General features: G+C 42.3%; 1 protein-coding gene across 1 annotated transcript in view; it reads right to left on the bottom strand.

Moving 5' to 3' along the window:
• The window catches only part of LOC122801569 (protein kinase C epsilon type-like), a 109,312-nt gene that overhangs the window by 61,353 nt on the left and 23,623 nt on the right, over nt 1-24,336 (bottom strand). Inside the window, exons 4-5 of the mRNA XM_044071014.1 lie at nt 19,181-19,257; nt 4,155-4,331 (exon numbers count right to left, since the gene is read on the bottom strand). Coding sequence (XP_043926949.1) covers nt 4,155-4,331; nt 19,181-19,257 — 254 coding nt within the window. The remainder of the gene's footprint in view (nt 1-4,154; nt 4,332-19,180; nt 19,258-24,336) is intronic.

The following is a 24,336-nucleotide window of genomic DNA, read 5'->3' as shown; positions in this document are numbered from 1 at the left end:
CACCATATCGTCGAAGTCTAGTAACATCAAATACCTAATGAAGACATGAAAAAAAGTAAAAAAATAAAACTACTTGCTTTAAGCAGGGGGGCAAGCCCCCATGCACCTACCACACCCCCCGATATTTAAATATTCCAACTCCGAGACTGCACTACAGTGAAGTAAACGGAAATCTCCCCTTACGGAGATTTCCATTTACCTCCTCAATGTTCTGCTGTTTCGCCGTTTACATGTCAACAATGTCAGATTCGACATTGTGAATGTGCGCGATTCTAATATAGACCCATATTCTCCTAATCTTTCATTTTCAACTGCTGCTGAACTCTGACACTGACTTTGAATTTCTGTGTAAAGTACCTAAATATGGCTCAGTTCTTCATCTCTTCTTATGTATTACTAACAAGCACATGTAGTTAAATGCTGCCTGTAAGTGGTATATATCTAGGATGGATGTGGAGCTCAATAATAAACCTACACGCACATCACATTAGACTAAGCTGAAGATGTTAAGTTCAAAACACACAAGGTCAGTTTTTCATAAAATTGGAAAAACATTATTTTTACAGGGAACAAGACCTGGCACCCCACCATCCCTATCCCTGCATCTCTAAATATAATGACTCTGTTATTGTGCACACCTGAGGGGGAGGAAAAATTTCCTAAATCGGGTCTATATTAGGTGAACGAAACTTTAGGTAATCGAATACCTAAAGATTGACACCTAAACAGTGAAAGCTGTAAATATCGAACGGCCACTTCCGTGAATTCTTTCATAGGGAAAGAATTTGCTTGGCCGTTATCGAGAATCTGGCCTTTTCCCCACTGTAGAGTGATCTCGGAATTGATATATTTAGTTTGGGGGGTGTGAGGGGCACAGCCCCCCACTCGATTAGGGTTTCAAAATTTTTTTTTTCCGGCCAAGCAAATTCTTTCCCTACGAAAGAATTTGCGGAAGTGGCCGTTCGATGTTTACAGCTTTCACTGTTTAGGTGTCAAGCTTCAGGTATTCGATTACCTAAAGCTTCAACTTTATAATATAGACCCTCCTAAATCACACAGGTCTGTAGTCTCATTTATCTAAGCATATATGCAGTTAAAGAAGACAAAGAAAAGGATCAAAAAAGTTACTATTCCCGTTTCATTGATAAGCACTGCAACATTCACTAAGTATCTCATTTGAGATCAGTGCTAGTCTGGGTCTGACATCATTAACAAGGCCTTGTTTCGGGCTGACAAAAGTGTTGTCTGTTTAGCAATTCTGCACGTGCCCTCTCTTTGCTCTTAAATGAAATGTGACCAGTGAAGTGCATACCATGCATTTACCACTCCCAGTTCCTCATTGTGTTACTGTTGGATTCTGTGAGGATATTGAAAGAGAACTGAAATGCAACAGTAGTGAAGCCTTTACATACTACATAAATGAACTGAATGTGCCATTATAAAAACATTAACTCTATATAGTGCCCTGAAAAACAGCACTTTACCCACTTTGAGAGTATTACAAATGTAATTACCATCAGTAGTAAAAATGATAGAACAGCATCAACAAAACTGTCTTCTTCTGGCATTTCCCAGTTAGGGGTCACCACAGCAGATCAACTGTCCACTCTTGATTGGCAGTGGAGTTTTACTGTGTTAAGTTGCCAGCCCGGCACCCAACCTTCCACAGAAAGCACACACACACAGTCACACCTAAGGCCAAATTAGAGTGTCCAATCCCCCTACAAGTATGTCTTTGGGATGAAACCGGAGCAAACCCACGCGACCACAGGGAGGACATGCAGACTCTGCACAGAAAGCACCTCAGCCAAGGATCGAACCAGGGAACCTCTTGCTGTGAGGCAACAACCCTAACCGCTGCACCACCATGGCTGCCCTATCAATGAATCTATCTGCTTTGTCAGAATAATGGCAAACTCCCGTCTGAACAGATTCTGTTCTTCAACACCTTTCTTCATTTTTTAACTTCAGTTTTAAAAGATAAACAGAAACAGTACAAGAAGTAGCATTTCTAATAAACATGAACAGTCGTACCACCACTTTTAGAATAATGAGCAGTTTGTTGAAGATTTTTGTGAAGCCGGCATTGTGCACTACACATTTCTACATGTTTTTGCCTAAGCTGCACATGACACTCAAAACTAAGCTAGTCTAAAAACAGTACAGTTCAAAGTTACATTTTACAGTCTCTGCCTGTAGTACTCTACTGTGCCTTTTGTACACTTTAAATGTTACTTGTAACTGCATGGATGTTTATCTGCAAGCATACAAAACAAAAGACTGTCTTTATAAAGGCAGAATACATGTGGTGGGGTACCCCATTATACGTTTTTTCTTTACCAAGCACCACTGTTTTAAGTAACAGTGAAGGTTACAGTTTATGCTGCATCATATGATTCTAAACTGATTTAGAGAAAGGGCAAACTGTACATCAGCACCCTGATTGGTGCACAAACTTTCTCTAGCAGGGTATTAATGTACAAGTAATGCCCACTGCAAAACGAGTCCACCACTTCACGGCTGCCGTTATTTTACACTCGCTAAGCAGTGCTTTAGCTGTTTAGCAAGTGCAAAATAAAAAATAAAAAATGAAAATAAAAAAGCATGTGTGTGTGTGTGTTTGTGTGTGTGTGTATGAGAGTATATGCGTGTATGAGAGCAAGAGAGAGAGAGAGATTGATTGAGCTATTATTTTACACTTACTAATCATCACTTTTGCTATTTACCGAGTGTAAAAAAATAAATGAAACAGGAAAAAAGTGTGTATATTGTGTCTGTGAGTGTGAGTGAATGCATGCACGAAAGCAGACAAGATGTGTGTGTGTGTGTGTGTGTGTGTGTGTGTGTGTGTGTGTGTGTGTGTGTGTGTGTGTGTGCGCATGTATGAGTGTGAGAGAGAGAGTGACAGTGCTTGAGCTTTCTCCAGACAGCATCAGTATCAAGCTAATAGATTTCCGTACTTCTCAACCACACATCACAAACTCTTAGCATAAAAAATCGGGACAGCGACACAAATAACGGGGGAATAAAGGACCAAAAATAGGGACAGATTTTAAATATTGCTCTTACAAACTTAGAAAGTTGCTAGAATAACAGGGTTCCCATTAGCATGCATTTTCTGAAGCAGAGGTGTGTGTGAGAGAGAGTGCAAGTGAGTAAGATGGCTATTAGCAGCAGCAGTAAAGAGGTTTGCAAACCTCTGGGCCTTTCAGCTGAAGAAACTTGGATAAAGCCTAAAATAAAGGGGGAACAAAACTCTAAAATACAAGCAGATTTTAATTATTGCTATTATAAAATTACAACGCTGCTTAAGTAAAGGATATCTGTTAGCATGAATTTCTAAAGGAAATTCAAATATGAAACTCAAATGTATGTCATTATTTAATAACTTCAATCTCCAATGACTGCCAACAAATGATTTAGGAGTAAGGGACCAAAAAATAAAGTAAATGCCTGGTTATTATTTTTAAGTGTTATATTTTGGATGTAAAATGCTTCCTCCAACACTATTAACATATATTACTGTAAGTTTGAAACATTAGGCGGAGGAATTATTTTATATGAAAAATATAGTAAAAAAAAATTAATAAATAAAATAAGCAAGAAAACATAACAATTTTACAGAGATCCCGTTCTCTAAGAACAATAATTCCCTCCAGGGTGTGTTAATGTGTAAATAATGCCCTTCCAAGGGGTGTAGAGGCCTTCTGCCTGCGATGTCGGGCCTCATAACACCCCTGGATGGGTATTAATCACACATTAACACACACCCTGGAGGGCATTATTGCTTGTATAATATTTTACAAATGTGACCCATTCATTTAAGGTCATGCATTATGTAACTCTTCAAATGGAGACATGTCTTCTCTAAACAATCAACAATCATAGAAAAATAGCACCAGTGTGACAATGCACTCCCAGTAATTTAATTTTTAATGGACAGACTACATTCAAGGACATTTTGATTGACAGTAGATGAAGTTGCTTTTACAGTGTTGGCATTCATAAAAAGTCAGTGTAGACTTTCCTTAATGTGTGTGTTTCATACTTTGCAAGAAAAAAGTGCATTTTGGTAATATTAATGCCATATTTAGCTCTGTTGTTATTACACAGACACATTACTTTAGAACAATGAAATCATTACATGAGCTTACCTCTGCTTGGAAGCAGCAAACAAGCTGAGTTAGGAAAGGCTGCCCTTGTGCCAACATTAAAACTCTTTTTTCTGTACATATGCTTTGTTTGTGCTTTCGTTTTTGCTGGATACACTTTTTCTTCAAGACCTTCACAGCATATAATTCTCTCGAAAATGTACTTGCAGCCAGGAAAACCTAAAATATGTAATAGGAAAACTGTTTAGCTTCCAGTGGTAGTTCGTGGTTCAAGACTAAGCTATTTCTAGCTGTCCCTATTGTGCCGTGTGACCCCATGTAACCTCACCTTATGAGCTATACTTTCGCAGTGTTACTTAAGCTCAGTTAAATGCAAAATTTGGATAAGTCCTTTAGGATGTGATAGTTATTCATTGTAAAGTTACTATTGCTTTCCACTGCCCACTGCCTGCAGATTTAACACTAGCCTGTCCCACGTGGAAAACGAAAAACAATCGAGCAACCTTTTAAAAATCACTACCACTAAGTCCCTTCTGGACAAAGGCTATAGTATAAATCCATGCAGTTTTAAGAGGTGAACAATTGTCTGGCAAAGCTGACTTGTTCCTCAACCCAACTGTGTGACATATGGGATAATGTCTTGACTATAACAGAGATGTTTGGCGTTCGATTAGCTGTCCTGGCACTGGAAGAATTGGGGTTGGGAGATTGTAATGAGGAGCCGCTGCTAGCCATCCCATCCTGCTAATGGGAAGGTTGCTCTGGCTTGTCTCTTGGGTGACACCTAGAGACATCACTCGGTATTACACATATGGGGATGGGTCTATCATGCACAGCCTGCTCCTGCGCAGGTGCCTTGGCTGGAGAAGTCAGCATATGGAGGCACATTTGGGCAACACCTGTGGAGCTCAAAGAGACATTAGCTAGACTTTCAAAGGAAGGGTAGTCTGTTCCATGCCTGCAATCTGGCCCAATTCCTACCACCTAACTCTTGCCACAGGAGGAATGAATGGGCTGATTAGACAACCCAGGCAGGAGAAATTATTGAAATATTCACAAATAGATGATGAAGAAGAGGAGATTTTATTTTCCTGGTCTTAAAAAAACTCTGCAGATGGTGACTGCAGCTTCTTGGGAAAAAAAACTATGGGAAATGTGGATAAGATATTGAGGAGAAAAGGCATCACATTGTCAGCAAAGGTTTATATAGTCAGAGCTGTAATTTTCCAAGGAATAATGAATGGCTGTGAGAGTTGGATTATAATTAAGTTTGTACAACAGAAAAATCAATACTTTTGAGTTAGGTGTCGAAGAAAACTTAGGAATTCCATAGACTGCAGTAAGATTAAATCAGCTGATACTTAAGGGAATAAATTCAGACTATCCCCTGAAAAGTTTTATAGTGAGATGAAAACTCACATACTTTGTCTTCATAATGCAAAGATAGCATTCACTTGAGAAAGTACTGATGATAGGAAAGACTGAAAACAAAAGAAGATGTGAATGGCAAAGGGTAGGATGGACAAATGCTACTACTGAAGTAATAAATATAAATTTACTAGAAAAAGCAGTGGCGGTCAGAAAAGATGAGTATGGCAAATCCCTTGAGTTCAGAAAGAGTCAGAATTGACTAAACTACAAAAAACAACACCAAGATGATTGGCAGTTACATATCAAAAAGATCAAAGGCTCCAGGTAAAGCTGTTGCCATACACAAGACAAACGAGAATAAAGTATCTCCGTACTCAAAGCCTGCTGCCAACACTGCTGTACTACCACATTCATCGAGCTACACAACTGGCAATATGCAAATTGATAAAGTTATGTAAAATCTTACCATAACAGTAGATATTCTTCTCTTTACTGTTTCAGTATTCTAAACAGAAGGGATCTCCCCCAGGGCAGCCAAATTCTCAGCCAGTATAACAAACCCTAATTATCTTGTATGCGCTGTACATCATACAATGCTTCCTGCAAAGAATGCAGAGCGTAAAAGGGATGTAAGGACACAACTACCGAGAACTAAAATGTTCCCAAAGAGAAAGTCTTCATAGGACAAAGGAGTCCATGTATATCCAGAAGGAAAAATGCCAAAGAAAAAGGAAAACCCTCAGCCAGAAGGGAATATAAAACAAAAATCAGAACAGATAAGAAGGGGGGGGGGCAAATACTGCAACAGTGAAGAGAAGGACATTGACTGTTATGGTAAGATTTTACACAACTGTACTATGTCCTTCTATATCACTGTTGTAGTATTCTAAACAGAAGGGAGCGTGAATAAGCTCAAGAAACAAAATGGGAGGTGGAAGGCTGAGAAGAGCCCTCAACAAACCCATATAAAATGTTTCTGCTCTAGCCCTAGAAACCATATTCAACTTATAATGCTTAGTAAAGGTATGCACTAAGGCCAAGTGGCAGCTTCAGGGATGGAAATGGTGTCCAAATTCCTTGAAGAAAATATCAGAAAAGGCAACAGCCCTAGTGGAATGAGCTCTAACAGAAGTAGGCAGAGATTTGCCATGAAAATTGTAACAAAAAGAAACGACCTTAGATATCCAGGAAGAGATGCTTGCTTAGAAATGGCCAACCCCAGTGTCCTGGGATGAAAGGAAACAAAAAGCTAATCAGATTTGCAAATAACCTTAGTTTTATCCAAATAATACGTGAGCTGTCTGTGCAACTCAAAGGTATGCAGGACCCTCTCACTAGCAGATTGAGGAGAAGGGAAAAAGGAAGGGGGTTTTACCGACTGATTCAAGGAAAACTCATTTACTACCTTGGGCATAAAAGAAGGATTAGTACAAAGGGAACCCTGTCCCTGTAAAAAAAAAAAAAAAAAAAAAAAAAAAAAAAAAAAGGATGAATGGCCATAAGGGCCTGGAGCTCAAAAACCCTCTGAGCAGAAGTAAGAGCTAGCATCAAAACAGTCTTCCAGGTATAATGTTGCAAAGAAGCAGAATCTGGAGGTTCAAAAGGAGTCTGAGTCAATTTTTCCAAAACAAACTTAAGGTCACAAGGTGGAGAAATAGGTTTCCTTGGAAGCCTAATATGCAGAATGCTTTTAAGACATTGTTTGACCTCAAAACAAGAAAACAAAGGAGGATTCAAGGGCAGGCAAGCAGAAGTGGCAGACAAATTGGCCTTCCCAGAAGAATAGGCCAGGCCAGACTGGAACAACTCACACAAATAAGGCAGGACCAAATGGACCCCCACTGAAAAAGTGTCCTGGTTACAAGTATGGCACCAGACAAAAACTCTTTTCCATTTGGACATATACGATTTTCTGGTTAAGGAGTTCCTTGCCTCCTGTAAAACTCTGAGCACATCCTCAAAACAGAGGTGTCTGAAAGGGATTAAAACCCAATCACCTACAGTGTCAGTTGTAAAGTGGACAAGTGAGGATAGATGGGAGACCCATTGTTCTGTGTGAGGAGATCAAACTGGTGAGCTAACTTGTAGTAATTGTCCTTGTCCAGATTCACTAAGAGAGGGAGCCAGTGCTATTTTGGCCAAAAGGGAGTCCATAGCAAGATTTTTGTGGAGTCCAGCTGAATCTTCTGCAGAGCTCATGGAGGTAGAAGAAGAGGAGGGAAAACATAAAGAAACAACCCCTTCCAAGGACAATAAAGGGTGTCTGTCTTCACACACCAGATGGCATGGCACTCTGGAACAGAGGAAAGGAATCTGCTTGTTCAGAGGGGAGACAAAAAGATCTACCTGAGGAATAACCCACTGATGGACATTGTTCAAAAACACATCTCTGTGAAGCATATGTTCAAGAGCCTGTGTTTTGGACCTGTTCAAACAGCCTGCCACTAGACTGTGTTCTGAAGTAATGTATACTGCCTGAAGAATTAACTGACAACTGAGAACCATTTCCCAAGCCTGAAGAGCCATCCTACAGAGGAGGTAACATTTTTTGCCTCCCTTCTTGTTGACATCACATCACTGTAATGTTGTCTGTGTACATCCTGGACAGAGCATGGGGCGAAAAGCTCAAAGGGCCAGAATCAGAGCTCTCATCTCTTTAAAGTTGATATAGTATGATGTCTGATGGGGGGAGGGGCAGAGACACTGAACTTTTAGGTGACCAAATGAAGCCCCCACCCCATATCTGAGACATCGGTAAATAGTTCCTGAGAAGGAACTGGAAGCTGAAAGGGTAGGCTTGAGTTGAGAGGAAACTGTTGAGTCCACCACTTGAATTCCTTCCTTAGACAGGGAAGGAGAGGTACACTGAAATCCAGAGGGTGACAATGCTGCAGTCAGACTAATATGAGGTACCACTGAAGCTTCTGCATATGCAGTCTGGCAAGAGGGAGCACTGGAATAGAAGAGGCCATGACTCTCAGGGCCTGAAGAAACTCCCTGGCTGGCATGGCAGTCAGAGGAAGAAGAGCCTGAAAAGAGGCTGTCAATGGCAACACTTTTGGAGGTGGAAGACAAGCCAGTATTAACACTGTCTGAGTCCTGCATCCCAGGCATACATAATCCTAAGAGGGAGTCAGGACAGATATTTTGAGGTTGATGGTGAACCCCGGACTTCGAATAAGAGAGCTGGTGAACTCCAGATCCTGTAACAAGTGACTGGGAGAAGGCACCTGAAACAACAGGTCGCCTAGATAAAGAAAGATCTGAATGCTTTGGAACCTGCAGAAAGCAATCACAGGAGCTAGGCATTTTGTGAATACCCTTGAGGCAGTAGAGAGGCCAGAGGGCAAAGAAGAGAACTGAAAATGAAAGGAAGAAACAGAGAAATGTAAAAACTTCCTTAAAAGAGAGTGAATAGGGATACGAAGGTAAACATCTTGCAGATACAAGGACACCAGAAAAGTCTGGGATAGTAAAAGATGAAACAGGGTTTGAAGAGTAATCATCTGAGAAGAAGAGACCTTGAAAAAGGTGTTGAGCAGGGAGACATCCAGAATAGGTCTCCAACTGCCCTCCCATTTGAGGAACCAGGAACATTCTGGAATAAAAACTCTTTCTCACTTGGGAAGTGGGGACAGGTTGAATGGTTCCTTGGTTCACCAGGGACCCTAGAACCTCTGGGAAATTAGGAAGTTGGTCCAGAAGAGGTTGAAGAAACCCTGAAAAAGGAGGGGGACTTCCATATCATGAAATAGCACTGACAGATGATAGAAAGAACCCAACTAAACCTACCACCCTAGAAAACAAAAATGGGAAGAAACTGAGGGTAATGCTGCTCAATGCCAGAAGTCTAAATCTCAAAATGCACGCACACGAGGCCCTTCTTAGTATGGAGAACATCGATGTCTGTGCTGTAACTGAAACCTGGTTCAAGGCTCCTGAGAGCACCCCGGCACTATTAGGTTTTACCTCATATCATGCGTTCCGGCCCCAAAACCCGGACCACACCACAAAAGGAGGGGGTGTATCCATATTCATAAAGGATACCCACACCTCCAGGTTGGTGGCAACGCACGAAGCTTCGGAAACCATCCAGGTGCAACTAACCATAGGCAAAACTGCTCTACAAATTGTAGCATGCTACAGGCCACCCTCTCAAACTCAGGAACCCCACACAGCCTTCCTGAAGACACTGGAGGGTATAAATGTATCTCCAAACACCATCATATTGGGTGACTTCAACTACCCGAATATAGACTGGGAACATTACTCAAGCCCTAACTTTCTAGCCCAACGGTTCCTGGAGTTCATAAATTCAAATGCCATGGAACAGCTAGTCACTGTTCCCACGAGAGGAGAAAATATACTAGATCTCATTGTCACAAATATGGGGACAAAATGCTCCACACCGGAAGTATATCCCTCATTGGTGAGATCTGATCATAAACTAATCTCACTGGAAATCCACATCCCGCCCCCACCCCAAACAAAAAAGACCATAGTGAAGAACTTCTCTAAAGCAAACTTCACACTACTCAAGACTGTTGTGGTATCCTTCAAGGCCCCTGAGCCAGTGGAAACCACAACCCAAGCTGCGGAACCCCTTACAAATGCCTTCTATGAACACCTCCAGGACTGCATGGATCAGGCAATCCCAAATAAAACAAAGACTCTTTCCACAAAGGGCAAACATCCAGTCTGGTGGACCCCAGCCATTAACAAACTTTACAATAAGAGGAGAAAGCTATTACATGATAGAACAAAATCCATAAAAGGGAAGTCACCCCTGATCATTATTAGTAAAAAAATACGAGCACTCATAAAATCAACTAAGGCCAATTTTGAGAGAAAAATTGCCATGGATTCAAAGGACAATCATAAGGCCTTTTTCAGCTATGTTAGGAACCTGGGTGGAAACTCCCAGATATGCTCAGAATTAGTCCAAAATGATACAAAAATCACTGAACCCACAGACATTGCCAACATACTGGCAGACAGGTTCAGTGCAAACTTCACCCCTCTCCCCTAAAGGAGAGATAACTATCCCAGCCGAGTGTAGCCTCCCGGACATCTCAAATGCGCAGGTGAAAGCTGCTCTCTCTAAAGCTAAAAACACAGCATCAATGGGACCGGATGGTGTCCCCGGCTGTGTGCTACATGAGCTAAATGAGGAATTAAACCCGCACATAAGGCAGCTGTTTAATCTCAGCCTTACCACAGGATACGTGCCCAAGGAGTGGCGACGGCAACTGTTGTCCCACTCCACAAAGGCGGCGCCTCACGGACCCTGGTAATTACTGCCCCATAAGCTTAACAAGTCTAGTCTGCAAAGCTATGGAGAGGATCATAATGGAGCTCATAAACAAAGATATAGGGGACTTGCAGACATTGGACCCGACCCAGTTTGGCTTTGTCAAGGGAAGATCATGCCTTTTGAACTTGGTCGACTTCTTCGAAACAGTCACCAAGGCCATTGATGAGGGAAAGGCAGTCCATACAGCCTACCTTGACCTTGCAAAGGCTTTTGACACAATACCCCACTCGGGTATTGTAGAAAACTTACCAGCTTAAATGTAAACCCATATGTCACAAGATGGGTTGCAAACTGGCTTAAGGACAGAACCCACAGGGTTAGAGTCGCTGGCGCTGTGTCAGACTCCAAGCCGGTCACAAGTGGTGTCCCACAGGGCTCGGTCCTTGGCCCCTATTGTTTGGCATCTACTTCTCAGAAGTACAGGCCAACATAGGAGGACTTTGGCTGACAAAGTTTGCAGACGACTGCAAACTGGGCGCCATAGTGGAAAGTGCATCAGACACGGATATCCTTCAGAAGGGACTCACGGAAACAGATAGCTGGTGCCAGAGCCATGGCCTGAAGTTAAACGCCAAAAAATGTATAGTCATACCCTTCGGGAAAAACAAGGTAACCCCAAGCTACCATATAGGTGGCAATCCACTAAGCACAGAAGAGGTTATCAGGGACCTGGGGACCCAGGTTGACAGTGGCCTTTCTTTGACACTCACATTGCTAAAGTGGTTAGAAATACCTTCTACATTGCCCACCTGATCATGAAGGGATTCACATCCAGATCTAGTGAGGTTATTGTTCCCCTGTACTCTTCACTTATCAGACCAATGATAGAGTACAATGCCCCATTCGGGATGTATCTCACCCGACATCTGCAGCAATTGGAGAGACCCCAAAAGTTCCTCACCAAAAGGATAAAGGGACTCCAAAATCTGTCATATGCTGCCAGATTGAAGAAACTCCAGCTCTATTCAGTCGCATACCGTCTGCTCAGAGGTGACATGTGCCTGACATACAAGGCCATGTCCAACCCGGAATTAATGGACATGCTCCACCTCAAAAATCCAAATCCACCAAAACCACTAGAGCAAGCGACTTAAACCTTAGCACGGATATAAATAGGACGTGCTGGAGGGATAGATTTATCACTCAGAGACTCCCTATGCTGTGGAATAAAATCCCGGTCCATGTGAGGCAGAGCACCTCGCTGACTCTGTTCAAGAGAAATCTAGACCTGTGGATGGGAGATCGTAGGTTTACCCCGGGAATCATCTCTGTGTCACTGCTGGACAGAGGCACAACAAACTAATGGGCACAGTATTTTTTCATATAAGGGGTGGCGTAAGCCACAAAAATTTGGGCTAGGCTTATAAATGCCATAGGGCAGATAGCCTAGTATAAACCTATGAACCTATGAACAGTCTGAAGTGATGAGATGCCAATTTGGAAGACAAAGGGAAAGCTGAAGGGACAGATGAAGGGACAAAGGAACTTGATCTAAGAGAAGGGAGGGGGTGAATTGTCAAAGAGAAGCAGGCTTATCAGATAAAGGAGACTTCTGGGCTTCAGAAATCTGAGACGCCTTAGCAGGGGGGACCTGCCGACCACCCTTCCTGCCCTTGGAGGCCTGGCAGGGTTGTCTGTGAACAAAAGCAGATCCAGAAAGATAATTTCTCTTGAACTTAGGGACTAGAGAGGCAAAAATATATTTAAGATCTTGCAAGGCTTTACTTTTCTCTTGAAGAGACTTAAACAGAAAAGCAGCAGTAGTCCCAAAAAGATGTTTATTATCCAATGGAGCATCCAACAATTGGGCCTTAATGTTCTCAGACAGAGACTGGAGATGAAGCCAAGAATAACACCTCATGACATACTCAAAAGCCACAGCCCTAGAAGAGGAATCAGCAGCAGCATCATAGCTATACTTAACAGAGCAGTGAGCCACTTGAGAAACAGAACCTAAAATAGATAAGGTAGAGGATTTCCCTTCAGAATCAGGTAGGTCAGAAATAACCTGATAAGCCTGAGCAATCAAGGCCAGAGCATACCTGGTCAGGTGGGTCTGGTAATTAATGGCCCTAAAGGCCAAAGTAGAAGCAGTGTAAACTTTCCTACCAATCTTCTCCATTGCCCTACTATCCTCATCAGAAGGCAGAAGTTTGGAAGAGGGCAAACATTTAGAAGTTTTTTCAGAAGAAACTGACACCACAGCAGGATCAGCTGAAGGACATGTAAATAAAAACAGACAATCCTCAGGATCCTTATAAAACCTATCAGGTTTCTTAGAAGCAGGACGCTGAGAATCAGAAGACTTGGAAGCAACAATGAAAGTGTCTAACAAGGTAGCCAGCACAGGAGGAACTGCCAATGGTTTAGAAGTATCCACCTGAAGCAACTCATAACATCTTCTCTGAATATCAGACACTTGAGAAGAATCCTACTTAAAGTATTCCATCATCTTAGGAATTGTGTTCCCAAAGGCCAGTTCCTCAAAAGGAGACTCAGGGCTAATGGACTCTTCCTCATTAGAACCATAAGCCAAAGGTGAATTCATCTGTGAAGAACAGGACAAAGACCCCACATCAAACACTGAATCCTTATCTGAAGAATCTGGTTCCCTAAGCCATTTAGAAGGGGTAGTGGTCCAAGGATGAGCAGGCACCAAAATCCCTTGAGGGGGCTTCAGGGCCAACAAGGCAGAAAACAATCACTGAGTAAACTCTTGCAAATCCCTTTGAGGATCCTTAGGACAAACAAAAACATGCTTTGTTTTTTTTATCTTTTCTTGGAAGGGACATCAGCCCTAACAAATAAGGTTCCAAACCTTGGTGAGATTTAATAAGAGGACCCAGAACCTCCTCCCTTACAAATGTCTGCAGAATCCCTCTAGGACCCTCTGAGATAATCATCTGCGTTCCCCCTCAATGCCAGTGCAAATGCCTGCAAAGCCTCAGACAACTTGCAAAAAGACGGATCCATGCTGGCCTTCGACAGGGTTGTGGCAGATGAATCAGATGTAGATGCTGAACAATCTAGAGAGCTATTACCTGCTTCTAGAGGCATGTCCAGTGTTGGCTGGACAGCCAAAGAATCCGGCCAAGACTTCCTGGCCTTCTTCTTACCTAGCAGGAGTACCTCAGGGTTAAAGGCTTCTGCCATAGTACCCTGGACTAACTCTTTAAGCCATTGGTTTTCAAGATAAATGGCCAGGGAAGACAAATGGCTTCTGAGTGTCTTAGGCACAAATGCCTTACAAATACTACAAGATGTATAATCATGGGAAGCAACCAAACAAAAAAGATAGTGTTCATGATGATCCTTTTGGGGAATCTGCCTCAAACACTGACATTTTCCCTTCATGGATGACATGAACTTTAGGTAGCAAAATTAAATACAAGACCAAAAAAAAAAAAAGAATAAAAAATAAAAAACAATGGGGCACTGACTTTTCAGGTTCCTATTACGTGATCGACCATTTAGGTTAGTGAATACCTAAACATCAATCTGGTAATAGCAAAACCAAAAAAAAAACACGAACGGCCGATTTAATGCAGGGAAAGAATTCTCTTGGCCGTTATGCAGATTTTGCCCCTTTCCCCACTGTAATGCGATCTTAGAGTTGGTATATTAAGTTGGGGGGGGGTGTTCATTTTAGTTTAAATTTTTTTGTTGTTGTTGCGGCTGAGGGAATTCATTCCCTTTGTTAAATCAGTAGTTTGCTGTTTTACTTTTTCGATATTATCAGTTCGACGTTTAGGTATTCGCTAGCCTAAACGTTCGATCGGGTAATATAGACGTGACTTTTCTGATGACTAGGTATTCAGCACAGCAACAAGGCATTCAGACCAACTAGCAATAATGGCATTCAAACTGGCAGCAAAGAAGTTTTGGGTAGTTGCATCCTTATGTCCATTTTATGCCCTACCGTCTGTGTGGGGAGCATATGTGTGATGCATGGCGTATACAAGATCATTAGGCTTTCACATACTGGACGAGAGTTGGGCTTCCCTGAGCAGGAGATCCCTTCTGTTTAGAATACTCCAACAGTGATATAGCAGGACATCAAAATGTCACTACACCTTACTTATGGCATCTGAGTAATTGTGTTACTGTGCCTTTCACAGATCCTGTGTGTATGTGTATGGGGAGTACACTCTTGTACTACACTAAAGCACTTTTTAACAACATGTATTACATATCTCAGTGACATTTGCTTTTCAGAATAACTTCAGGATACCTCATTTGATTTAATCCAGCAGCAGTGATACTAAAGTTAATATGCACAATACATATAGGATATGAGTGAAGATGATCTCTGGAATAAATAAATTGGTGCTGTTGCTCATGAAACAACTTGGTAAATCCCAGTCTGTAAGGAAGTGACAGTATAACTTTGTGCTTCAAACCTACTGACTACTGTGATAATGTATTTATCTTTTTTAGTACCTGCACAGACCATTAGTTCCCCTTATGAAAAGATTAATGGATATCCTGTTGTATGCATCATCACTTTATTATGGTGAAGGAGAAGGTGGCAGTTAGAAAAACCTAGGTATTTGTTGTCTGGAATCTTGTGTTACTGGAAAGACCTCCCTTGGTTAGAAGGATTAGACTACAGTATCAAACAATCTATACAAAGATCTCCGTGAAGGAAAATATTGAATAAAAAAAGACACTGTCTGGAGTGGGTTACCAGGAACCACACCTGAAGCCCTGCTTCGGGATGGTACAACAGTAAGTGCTTATTACTAGGCCTACACATGCAATCCAAATATTTATACAACAAAATATCTGTGTAAACCCATCCAGTGGGCTAATCACATGAAAAGTGCATGTTCAGTGGTTGGCGGGTAGGTGCAGTTTCAATTGTGTGGCTGGTATGAGGAAGATGAAAACTGGCTTTAGGGACACAGAACATTATATCACTGTCAAAGAAAAAGCCTCAGTCAGTGCAGGAAATAGACAAATACCAGCTAGATACAGCGGTAATTACTGCTACACACAATGTAAGTTCTATAGTTGTTGTTGTGTCTTTCGGCTTTTCCTGGTTAGGGGTCGCCACAGCGGAACTCTGGTCCACTAATGATTGGCAGATAGATTTTTGTGTGCCGAATTGCCAGCCCTGATGCACAACCTTCAACGAAGGTACGCCCATTCACGCATGTCCCCACGCAGAAGACACTCTAGCTAAGAATCGAACCGGACAGCGTTTTATTGTGAGGCGACAACGCTACCACAGCACCACCACCGAGAGCTCTCATCTTCTTTTCTGGAGTGGCTGCTAATAATTAACCCCAGGCGAGTGTGGGTTTGCTCACAATTTTCTAGCAGAAACTGTGCAGTCAGAGCTTCCTGCAATAGAAAAAGAGAGGTATCAAAGTGGCTAGTAGTCACAAAGAGAAAAACTTCGACACTTGTTTAGGCTTCCATACCCATCAGTAACACACAGTGTTCAGTCTTCTATAGAAGGTGGTTGAAATGTTCAAGAGGGTACCACCCAAAGACTCTGTAACCTTACTGGGAGACCGCCGCACTTACATGAAGTATAATGCATATCATCAGAGGAGTGTGACTGGAAAGAAAGGTCTTTCCAGATTTGAATCATGCTCATCATCTGTTAGTGGATTTTTCTGAGAGTCATGAATTATCCATAGTAAACATCAGAAGTGCCTATGACTCAGGTCAGGCTTTATGGCACAGAAGAATAAAGCCTTAAATGTGCCAGAGACAACTAAAATTTGAGTAGTAGCTCAGATACTTAAACAGCTGGGCGGGGGGGGGGGGGTGAGTGTTTATGGCTTACCCATGCTGTGCGAAGTTGTGGCAATTCCCGGATGGCTCAGCTGTTGCAGCACCAGTGCTTGGGTGGAGGCCAGGAGCATGCTGGTACTGAAAAGGGTGTGTGCTGCAGCTTCCCAAGCTGGGAATGGCAGGTTTCTTCTTGAAGATGAAGCATGCATGCAAAGGATAGAGGGGAAGAGGTAGCTCCTGTGCTGATGTGGCTGCACATTTAACACCAGGGTAGAAGTTAGGGCTAAAAATAGAAATGACCCCAGAGCGTTCATCCTAGATAATAAAAAGCTGCTGGGTGGCATGCACCATGTAGTCCCCTGCTCAGAGACATGTAAAACAGAATACCATAGGGTCCTATTTAAGCCAGACTTACCATGGCAGGGGATGAGGATATATGCTTACAGCTCATGGATCAAAAAGACTGGCTGTGAGCAGGGGCACAAATAACCATCATGGGTACCTCCTCTAGATGGCTCAACCTCAGATTCTTCTAGGTGCATGCACAGTATGGGAATGTCCAAGCCAAGTCTTATGGGGAGATATTTGCTGATTTATAGGCAAGAAGGCAAAAAAGACCTAGAAAAAAAAGGAGCATCACTCCGCAAGAAGATCTCATGTCATTTGGCAGAACTCAACCACCATCACAATGATATTCCAAATTAGAACATTGATGTAGTGTCTGAGGGGGTATTTTACCCACCATAGCATAACAAAATATACACCAAGATGCTATAGCCTAAGACATGATTACATAAAATTAGAGCATATGGGAACAAAATTTCCATGTGGGGATTTGAAGATGTGCCTCCCACATTGTAATTTCTTTTGAGCTGCACAGCCCTCCTGATAGCTTTGCTTCCTAGCTCAAGTTGTCCTAGTCATCAATCATGGTACAGGGTGAGAGGTGCACTCATTTATGTCTCAGTTGGCACAAGAGCACTGTGGTCAATTTGTTTTCCTGCCAGGAAGAAAGCCTTATAGACCCTTTTACTTCTCAGAGGCAAGAGACAGGTGCAAAAGAGTGGGCTAATTTACCTTGCCTTGTGAGTGTTCCTCACTTCCCTATCTCAGCTCCTTACTTTGGTGGTTAAAATGGGTCTATATCAACTTGTCAAACAGTCTATTCAGTGAATAACTATTCATTGAACTCACTTAAGCGAAAAGTCATGTTAGCGAACGATCGTTTCAGTGAATTTTTTCATAGGGAAATGAAGTAGTTGGCCATTATCGGGAATTTGCCCCTTTCCCTAGTGTAGTGCGATCTCAGAGTTGGTATATTTAGTTGGGGAGTGTGGAGGGTGAAACCCTCAACTTTGCTGAGTTTTAAAATGTGTAGTGTTTGTTACGGTCGGTAACTGGCCCACTAGTTATTTTCCCTGTGAAACAATTCACTGAAACGATCATTCGCTAAAATGACTTTTTTTGCTTAAATGGGTTCAATGAATTGTCATTCTATGAATAGACTATCTGACAAACTGATATAGACCCAGTTAAAACTAAACCTAATGCTGCTGCCTGGGAGCGATCATCTGTGCCACCATGCATAATCAGTGCATCCTGTCTCTGCAGCACAGAGTACCCGGATCAAATCTGCTCTCATCTGCAATATCTTAACAATCCTGTTGTCGTCCATGTTGCCAATAATCATACCACTTCTCTCTCCCCTTAATTAATGCATTAACATCAGCCTTTAGCTCCCATTCCCCCCTGCCCACTGTTGCAGCTTTCCATGTTGCTAATTATATATGGTAAGTAAAATACCACTTCTCTAATGGGATTAATGCTGCAGTATGAGTCTGAAGGCCAATTCTACTATATTAACAGTAACAGACAAGTCCAATAACTTTACCACATGCAGATGGCAAGTGGGAAGGGCTTCTTACGTGTGCTACAGCTCATCAGGTTCCCAGATACAGTGACAGAATTCCATGTAAAGCTATACTGAACCCTGCAGCATCCACCAGCCTTCCACAAAATCAGAAAGAGAGAGAGAGAGAGACTCACATACACAGAGTTGAATCCAACTTCAGGCACCTTCTCACTCACTTCAATGGCAGAAGTGATAAAAAATGTTAATGGAACAGAGGTTTCAGAAGTCGCTAGAACCTCCTTCACCTACTGGATGATTCAAGCTCATTCCTAAGCCTCTATTATTGCCATCAAGAATTAGAATTTGACTACCAGTCTGACCTTTTTGTCTCTTAATTCATACTGTGATAACAGAATGGTTCACTGTTCATTGCTTAGTGTCATTACACTTATATGAATGGAAGTACAAGAACAGAAATGCTCATTTATAGCCAAAACTCTCACATTCATCCTGTAGGTTATTACAGCAATAATGTAAGCACCATATTAAATTATCATTTATAAATTATGGAGAAACTGCAGAGTCTGCACCATCTGATTCATATAATGGAGTGCACTGTTAGTTATGACCACTATGTCTGGTCATAACAACCCATACAATTCACTTCAAAATGAAGTAAATAAATTGCAATGTTATTTTGTTCTATGTGTGTAATCCACCATCAGGCTACAGCAAAATCACAGCTTTAATAAACTGCAAGAAAGTACTAAATTAAGAGTAACATACCTTTCCGAAAGTACCTTCTCCTAACACTTTGAAGAAAAAGAAGTCCTCCTTGCCAGTTGTTTTTTCCTGGTGTCCTTCTGTAGGAAAAACACAAGTAACACCAGTTGACATTAGAGGTTAGACTTACACAGAGTATAATAGAGTAATGAAGTCATACCTTATATTCTGCTGCTTATTTCTCTTCATTTATTGCAAAATGACTACACTAATGCTCACTGAAAAAAGGACAATCCATCTCACTGAATGATACTTCTTGGAGGAAGCCACAGCTGCAGGACGGGATGTGATAGCAAAACAAAACATATTTTGCATATATGTGTTTTTGAAAGGGTGTTCAAATATGTGAACAGAGGAGTTTAGAACTATGATCCAAACTCTGCATTTGACAAAAATTATCTGCTGTGCTCCAGTGATGTTTGGTCTCATGTATCCAGTGGACTAACTTGTGGTGTGCATCAGTACAGGCTTTAAGACATCCCTGAATGCAGTACCTCTGAAACAGTCATTGATGTAGGAGATGAACCCAGAGACACCCGTCATGGGAGGGTGTCCTAGAAGCATATGAGTCATTAGCACAGAGGGATGATGAAATCCTGATAGTGACCCAGATGATCCATGGTTGATTAGTGGCTCAAACACTGGACGTGACAATGGGTGGGAAAGCAATGACATGGTATAAGGCCTGCTCTCCTCTGTCAGGGGAGAGAGTATGGCAGCAGGCAAGGAATTCATAACTCTTGATTCCCAGTGGAATATGGGTTTACTGTCAAAGCAGCTGGAAGCTGAAGTAGTGAGGTTGGGCATTAGAGAGACATGTCTGCAGAGGTGGTCACGCCCTCATGACATGTCCATTCCACTCTCTCACCCAATATGTAATTCTGCCTGCAGTGAGAAAGATATGGTTGCATTCCTCATACAAGCCTTGCAAAGAAAACATCGAGCTACAACATTACAGCCTCTACACATTCATTCCCATCTTTAGACAAAGGGAGCATGTAGCTTGCACAGTCAAAAGCAGTGGAACTTATGAATGGCCCTGAACTCAGGAGTGGCTAACACCATAAAGATAACTAAGAAACCACCCACCAAGCAGTAAAATAGGGGGAGTCCTAGTGGATAGATCTAAGAAACAAGGGCCAAGCAGGTAGTCTTGTATGTTTTTACTTTTTTGTTTTATTTATTTTTCCTTTGTTGACTGGGTTAGTCCCACTAGGCTAGTGGCCTCTTTTCAGGGGAGACTTGAGGTGGTGTTTATAGTACTAAGGTAAATTTGGCCAGTGCATCAGGTAACTTCCCCTACCGTTTTTGATAGATGAGGTGAGATCTTTTTCATCCACCTGCGCTACCACAAGCTGAAGCAGATGACACCTCAGTTTAATATCTCATCTGAAGGACAACAAACTCAAGAGTACAGCACCCTCCCCTTATGCTGCACTTCACTGTCAGCAATCCATCAACCTAGTGTGGGAATAGAACCCACAGATTTCTGCAACACAGGTGAGTGTGCTATCTGCTTCAAGCTGCATGAGTTTGCAGCAAAAAAAAGGATATGCTCCATAATTATCTTTTATTCACACTGATTATACTCATTAGTGACCATGTGATTAATTCCATATCTCATCTTTTTAAAATGACAGCACCAATGACCAGAAACCATAGGATTTTACACCTTAGAAAATGTTTTGAGTGAAGGCTCATAAAAAGTATGCACCAAAACACAATGACAGATCCATATGTAGGATATTATTGATTTAATCTTTGAAAATCAAGCAAATGCAGCATAAACTTTGCAAAACGTCAGTCTATAAACGTAAGTTGTTAAAAGAAACTCAAAAATGTTTGTGCTAAATCATACATCACAGAGAGTGTTCCTCTCTTCCATATTATGGTGAAAGAAGAGTTCAGCAATGTGAAAGAGATGACAGGAAATGTTCTTAATGATAGGGTAAGTGATCAGTGAATGGTACTGGAATGATACCAGGTCTGTCTAACAATAAAGAAGTAGATGTGACCTGATGGTCTAAATTTTATATCTGATGTTCTCCATTTTCATTCTATCCTCAGCTGTTCATTCAGATCCGACTTGGCCATTACTAAAGCTCATGGTAACCAAAAAAATCTCTTGAGCTTCTCCCTTACCCATAATGCAGCAACCCCTAACATACCCCAGATCTTGTTTGCCACTTTCACGAAAGGACATGGTCAGCCATAGCTCTTGAGCTTCATTGCTAATTTGCAGATAAATTAGAATTTGCCTTTGAATACTGTATATTATGACTTTTCTACTTTATTTGCCTGGCTTCTATTAACCCCTTACCCTTGTGCTTATAGTATTTCTGTAAATACCATCATTGGTATCTATCCCTCCTTTTCATTTAGCCAGCAGTGTATTCTTAATTACCATTGTTGGTAATACCTTTTCCTCTTTTTGTTCCCAACTGAAAAAAAAAAAAACTTTTCTATCTGTGTTATTCTTTACTGTGTGTAGAGTGGCTGAGAAGGGCCCTTCCGACTTCAAAAAGTGTTCAAAGTGTGGGCACAAGTTACTTGTTTTGGACACCTAATCTTTTTGTTTACTGTTTAGATTAGCAGCACTGACAAGAAGACTTTTCTATCTACCACACTTTTAATCTCTGTGCTTTAGTGGACAGAAAGAACAAATGAATACTGAAAGGTATGTTGCCTTTGTTTTTTGGAGAAGCTATTACCGTGCCTCAATCCCCCAAGCTTAAGTCTAAGGAGTCGAAATCTCCTGTTACTTCTGCTTCCTCGGCTCCCTCTTCATATCCTTTCAGGAAGATGTCTAAATCAGTTTTGAGGAGGTCTCAAACCTGTTCTTCCTTGGATCTGATGTAAAAGAGGTTAAAAGATTCTACATCCTCAGATCTTATCAAGAAAATTTCAGATGTGACTGCCCCATATCCTATCATGCCAAGGACCCCATATTCTCCATCAGTTGATCTTGTACCTTCCGGGCTGCCTTCTCCCTTTATAGAAAGGTGCCATACAAAGTCACCTTCCCTGGTCTCATCCCAGCTTCCTCATCCAGGAGTTTAACTGAAGAAGATGTGGATTGGATGAGGAGGAAGTTTCTCTTGGCCCAGATCCAGATGGGTGTGTTACTGGCTCCTACCATTTCAGGTCAGGAGGCCCGTCTATTGACCACTCCACTTCCTTTAGACTCCTTCCCTGATTCCTTTGGTTGCTTCATAGTCCATGGATCTGAGTCTCCCAGGTCTGGCAAGCTTGGCTCCAAAGATAGACTTAGCCTCAGATCCAAAGCTAACTCTCAGTGCCCCAACTCCAACATCTTTGGATCTGGAGGACTCTTGGAAGCAAAGCTGCCTTGTCAGGTTTGAAGCACTGGGATTGTCTCCAAATATGTCGCAGCCATCTCTGCGGCTTGGAGTGTCAACACTAGAAAGCTCAGGTCCAACTTCCTCCTCAGCGAGATTGCTCTCGGGGTGGGAGAGGGCAGCGGTTCAGAAGACTCCCTTCTCGGTGCCGAGGTCTTCTCTTACTCTGGTGCGATCTACCTTCAAGGTTGTGAAGAGAGTACTCTCTGCTCCAACAGGACTGACAGATCCAACCCCCTGAGATCTACAATCCTGCTCCCAGATGTCTCTGTCCATAGAGCCTCATTATTTGATGCCACAGTGACAGCCAGCTTGGGACTTCCAGTCTACTCAGCAGGGTTTCATTGTCGCTTCTGACACTTCCATGGTACATCCCACTGAGGAAGCCTCTAGGAAGAGAAAGTGCAAGAGAAGGCACTTGAACTCTCCACAAGAGTCAGTCACTGAGGATACAGACTTCGATGAGAGTGAAGGGTCCCCACGATCACCTCCAGAAGATGTCTCATTTGGAGACATTCTTGACATCCTGAAACAGAGAGGTGGTTGGACCCCCAGCAACCCTTCACCTGAGGAGTCAGTATATCTGGAGGCCTCTGGAGCTGGCCTGTCTGGACTATCTACTTCCTGGGTTACTCTGCCCATCAATTAGCTCATTGATTTGGTCTCTAGGTGGGGGTGGAAGGAGCCTGACGCACTTGAATCAATACCCAAAAGGCCAGATATGAGTCTAGCTCCACCTGAGGGGAAGGAATTTTTGGCTAAAGGGGTGCCCATAGATGCCATGGTCATGGCAGCAGCCACCAAGAAGGAACTTGCAGAACAGAGTTCATCTGTTCATCCCCCAGGAAGACGCGCCAAGATTCTGTCGTGAAAGCACCCACCATTTTTCATTAAACGTTTTGTTTTATTTTATGCTGTGCTGGCTGTTTGATTTATTGTTTTCTGGATATCCATTAGGAGACATGCCTGGATGCGTTTATGTGATTTTGTTGAGCACTTCAATTCCTTGTTCATCAATGCTCCTTTTGACAAAACTTCCTTGTTTGTCCCCAAAGTGAAGGACACATTATCCAGGTGTGAGAAGGATGGAAAGATCCTCTCTGCAGTGGGTGTACATTTTTCAACCCCTCAAAGTTCCTTTTCTAGGAATCACTGAGGTGGTTGGAAGATGTGGTTCAGGAAGGCCCAGGGTCCTTTCTAGGACACACATGGAGAAAGTTCCCCTAGGGGCAGTGAGGGGAACTGTAATGGACAATGATGCCCCCACAGCAGAGGAGGCCCGCAAAACCAGAGGTCCAGAGATTCTTTCTCTGACAGACCCTGCAAGCATTTCTGAAAGGAGGCCCGAATGTCCACCTCTGATGGCAATCAGGGGTTGACTATCCCTGCACCAGAGAGGCTGGCTAGACATAACAAAAGATACTTGGGTGCAGGGGGTTATTTTCAGAGTTATATAATACTCTCTTCCCTTCCACCCCCAACTCTACGAAAAATTCCCGATGTTCCACCCAGTCAGAGGAAAGAAGCAGAAATACAAATACAAAAGCTGCTAGAAAAAAGAATCCAAGAGGTCCCACTAGACCAGACAGAATCCGGAACTTACTTAAGATTATTCTTAGTGCCAAAGAAAACAGGGGACTAGAGATCAGTTTTGGATCTCTGCAACTTGAACATGTCAGTTTGACACACAGAGTTTCAGATGGTCATGGTTCAGTCCATTCCCAATTTTCTAGACAAGGACAACTGGGCATGCTCAATAGACCTTCAGGATGCATACTATCATATAAAGATGAACCAACA

The sequence above is a fragment of the Protopterus annectens genome, chromosome 1.part0 (genome assembly GCF_019279795.1).
Source record: "Protopterus annectens isolate FY-2018-M chromosome 1.part0, PAN1.0, whole genome shotgun sequence".
Taxonomy (NCBI): Eukaryota; Metazoa; Chordata; order Ceratodontiformes; family Protopteridae; genus Protopterus; species Protopterus annectens.
This window is presented reverse-complemented; position numbering and strand designations above follow the sequence as displayed.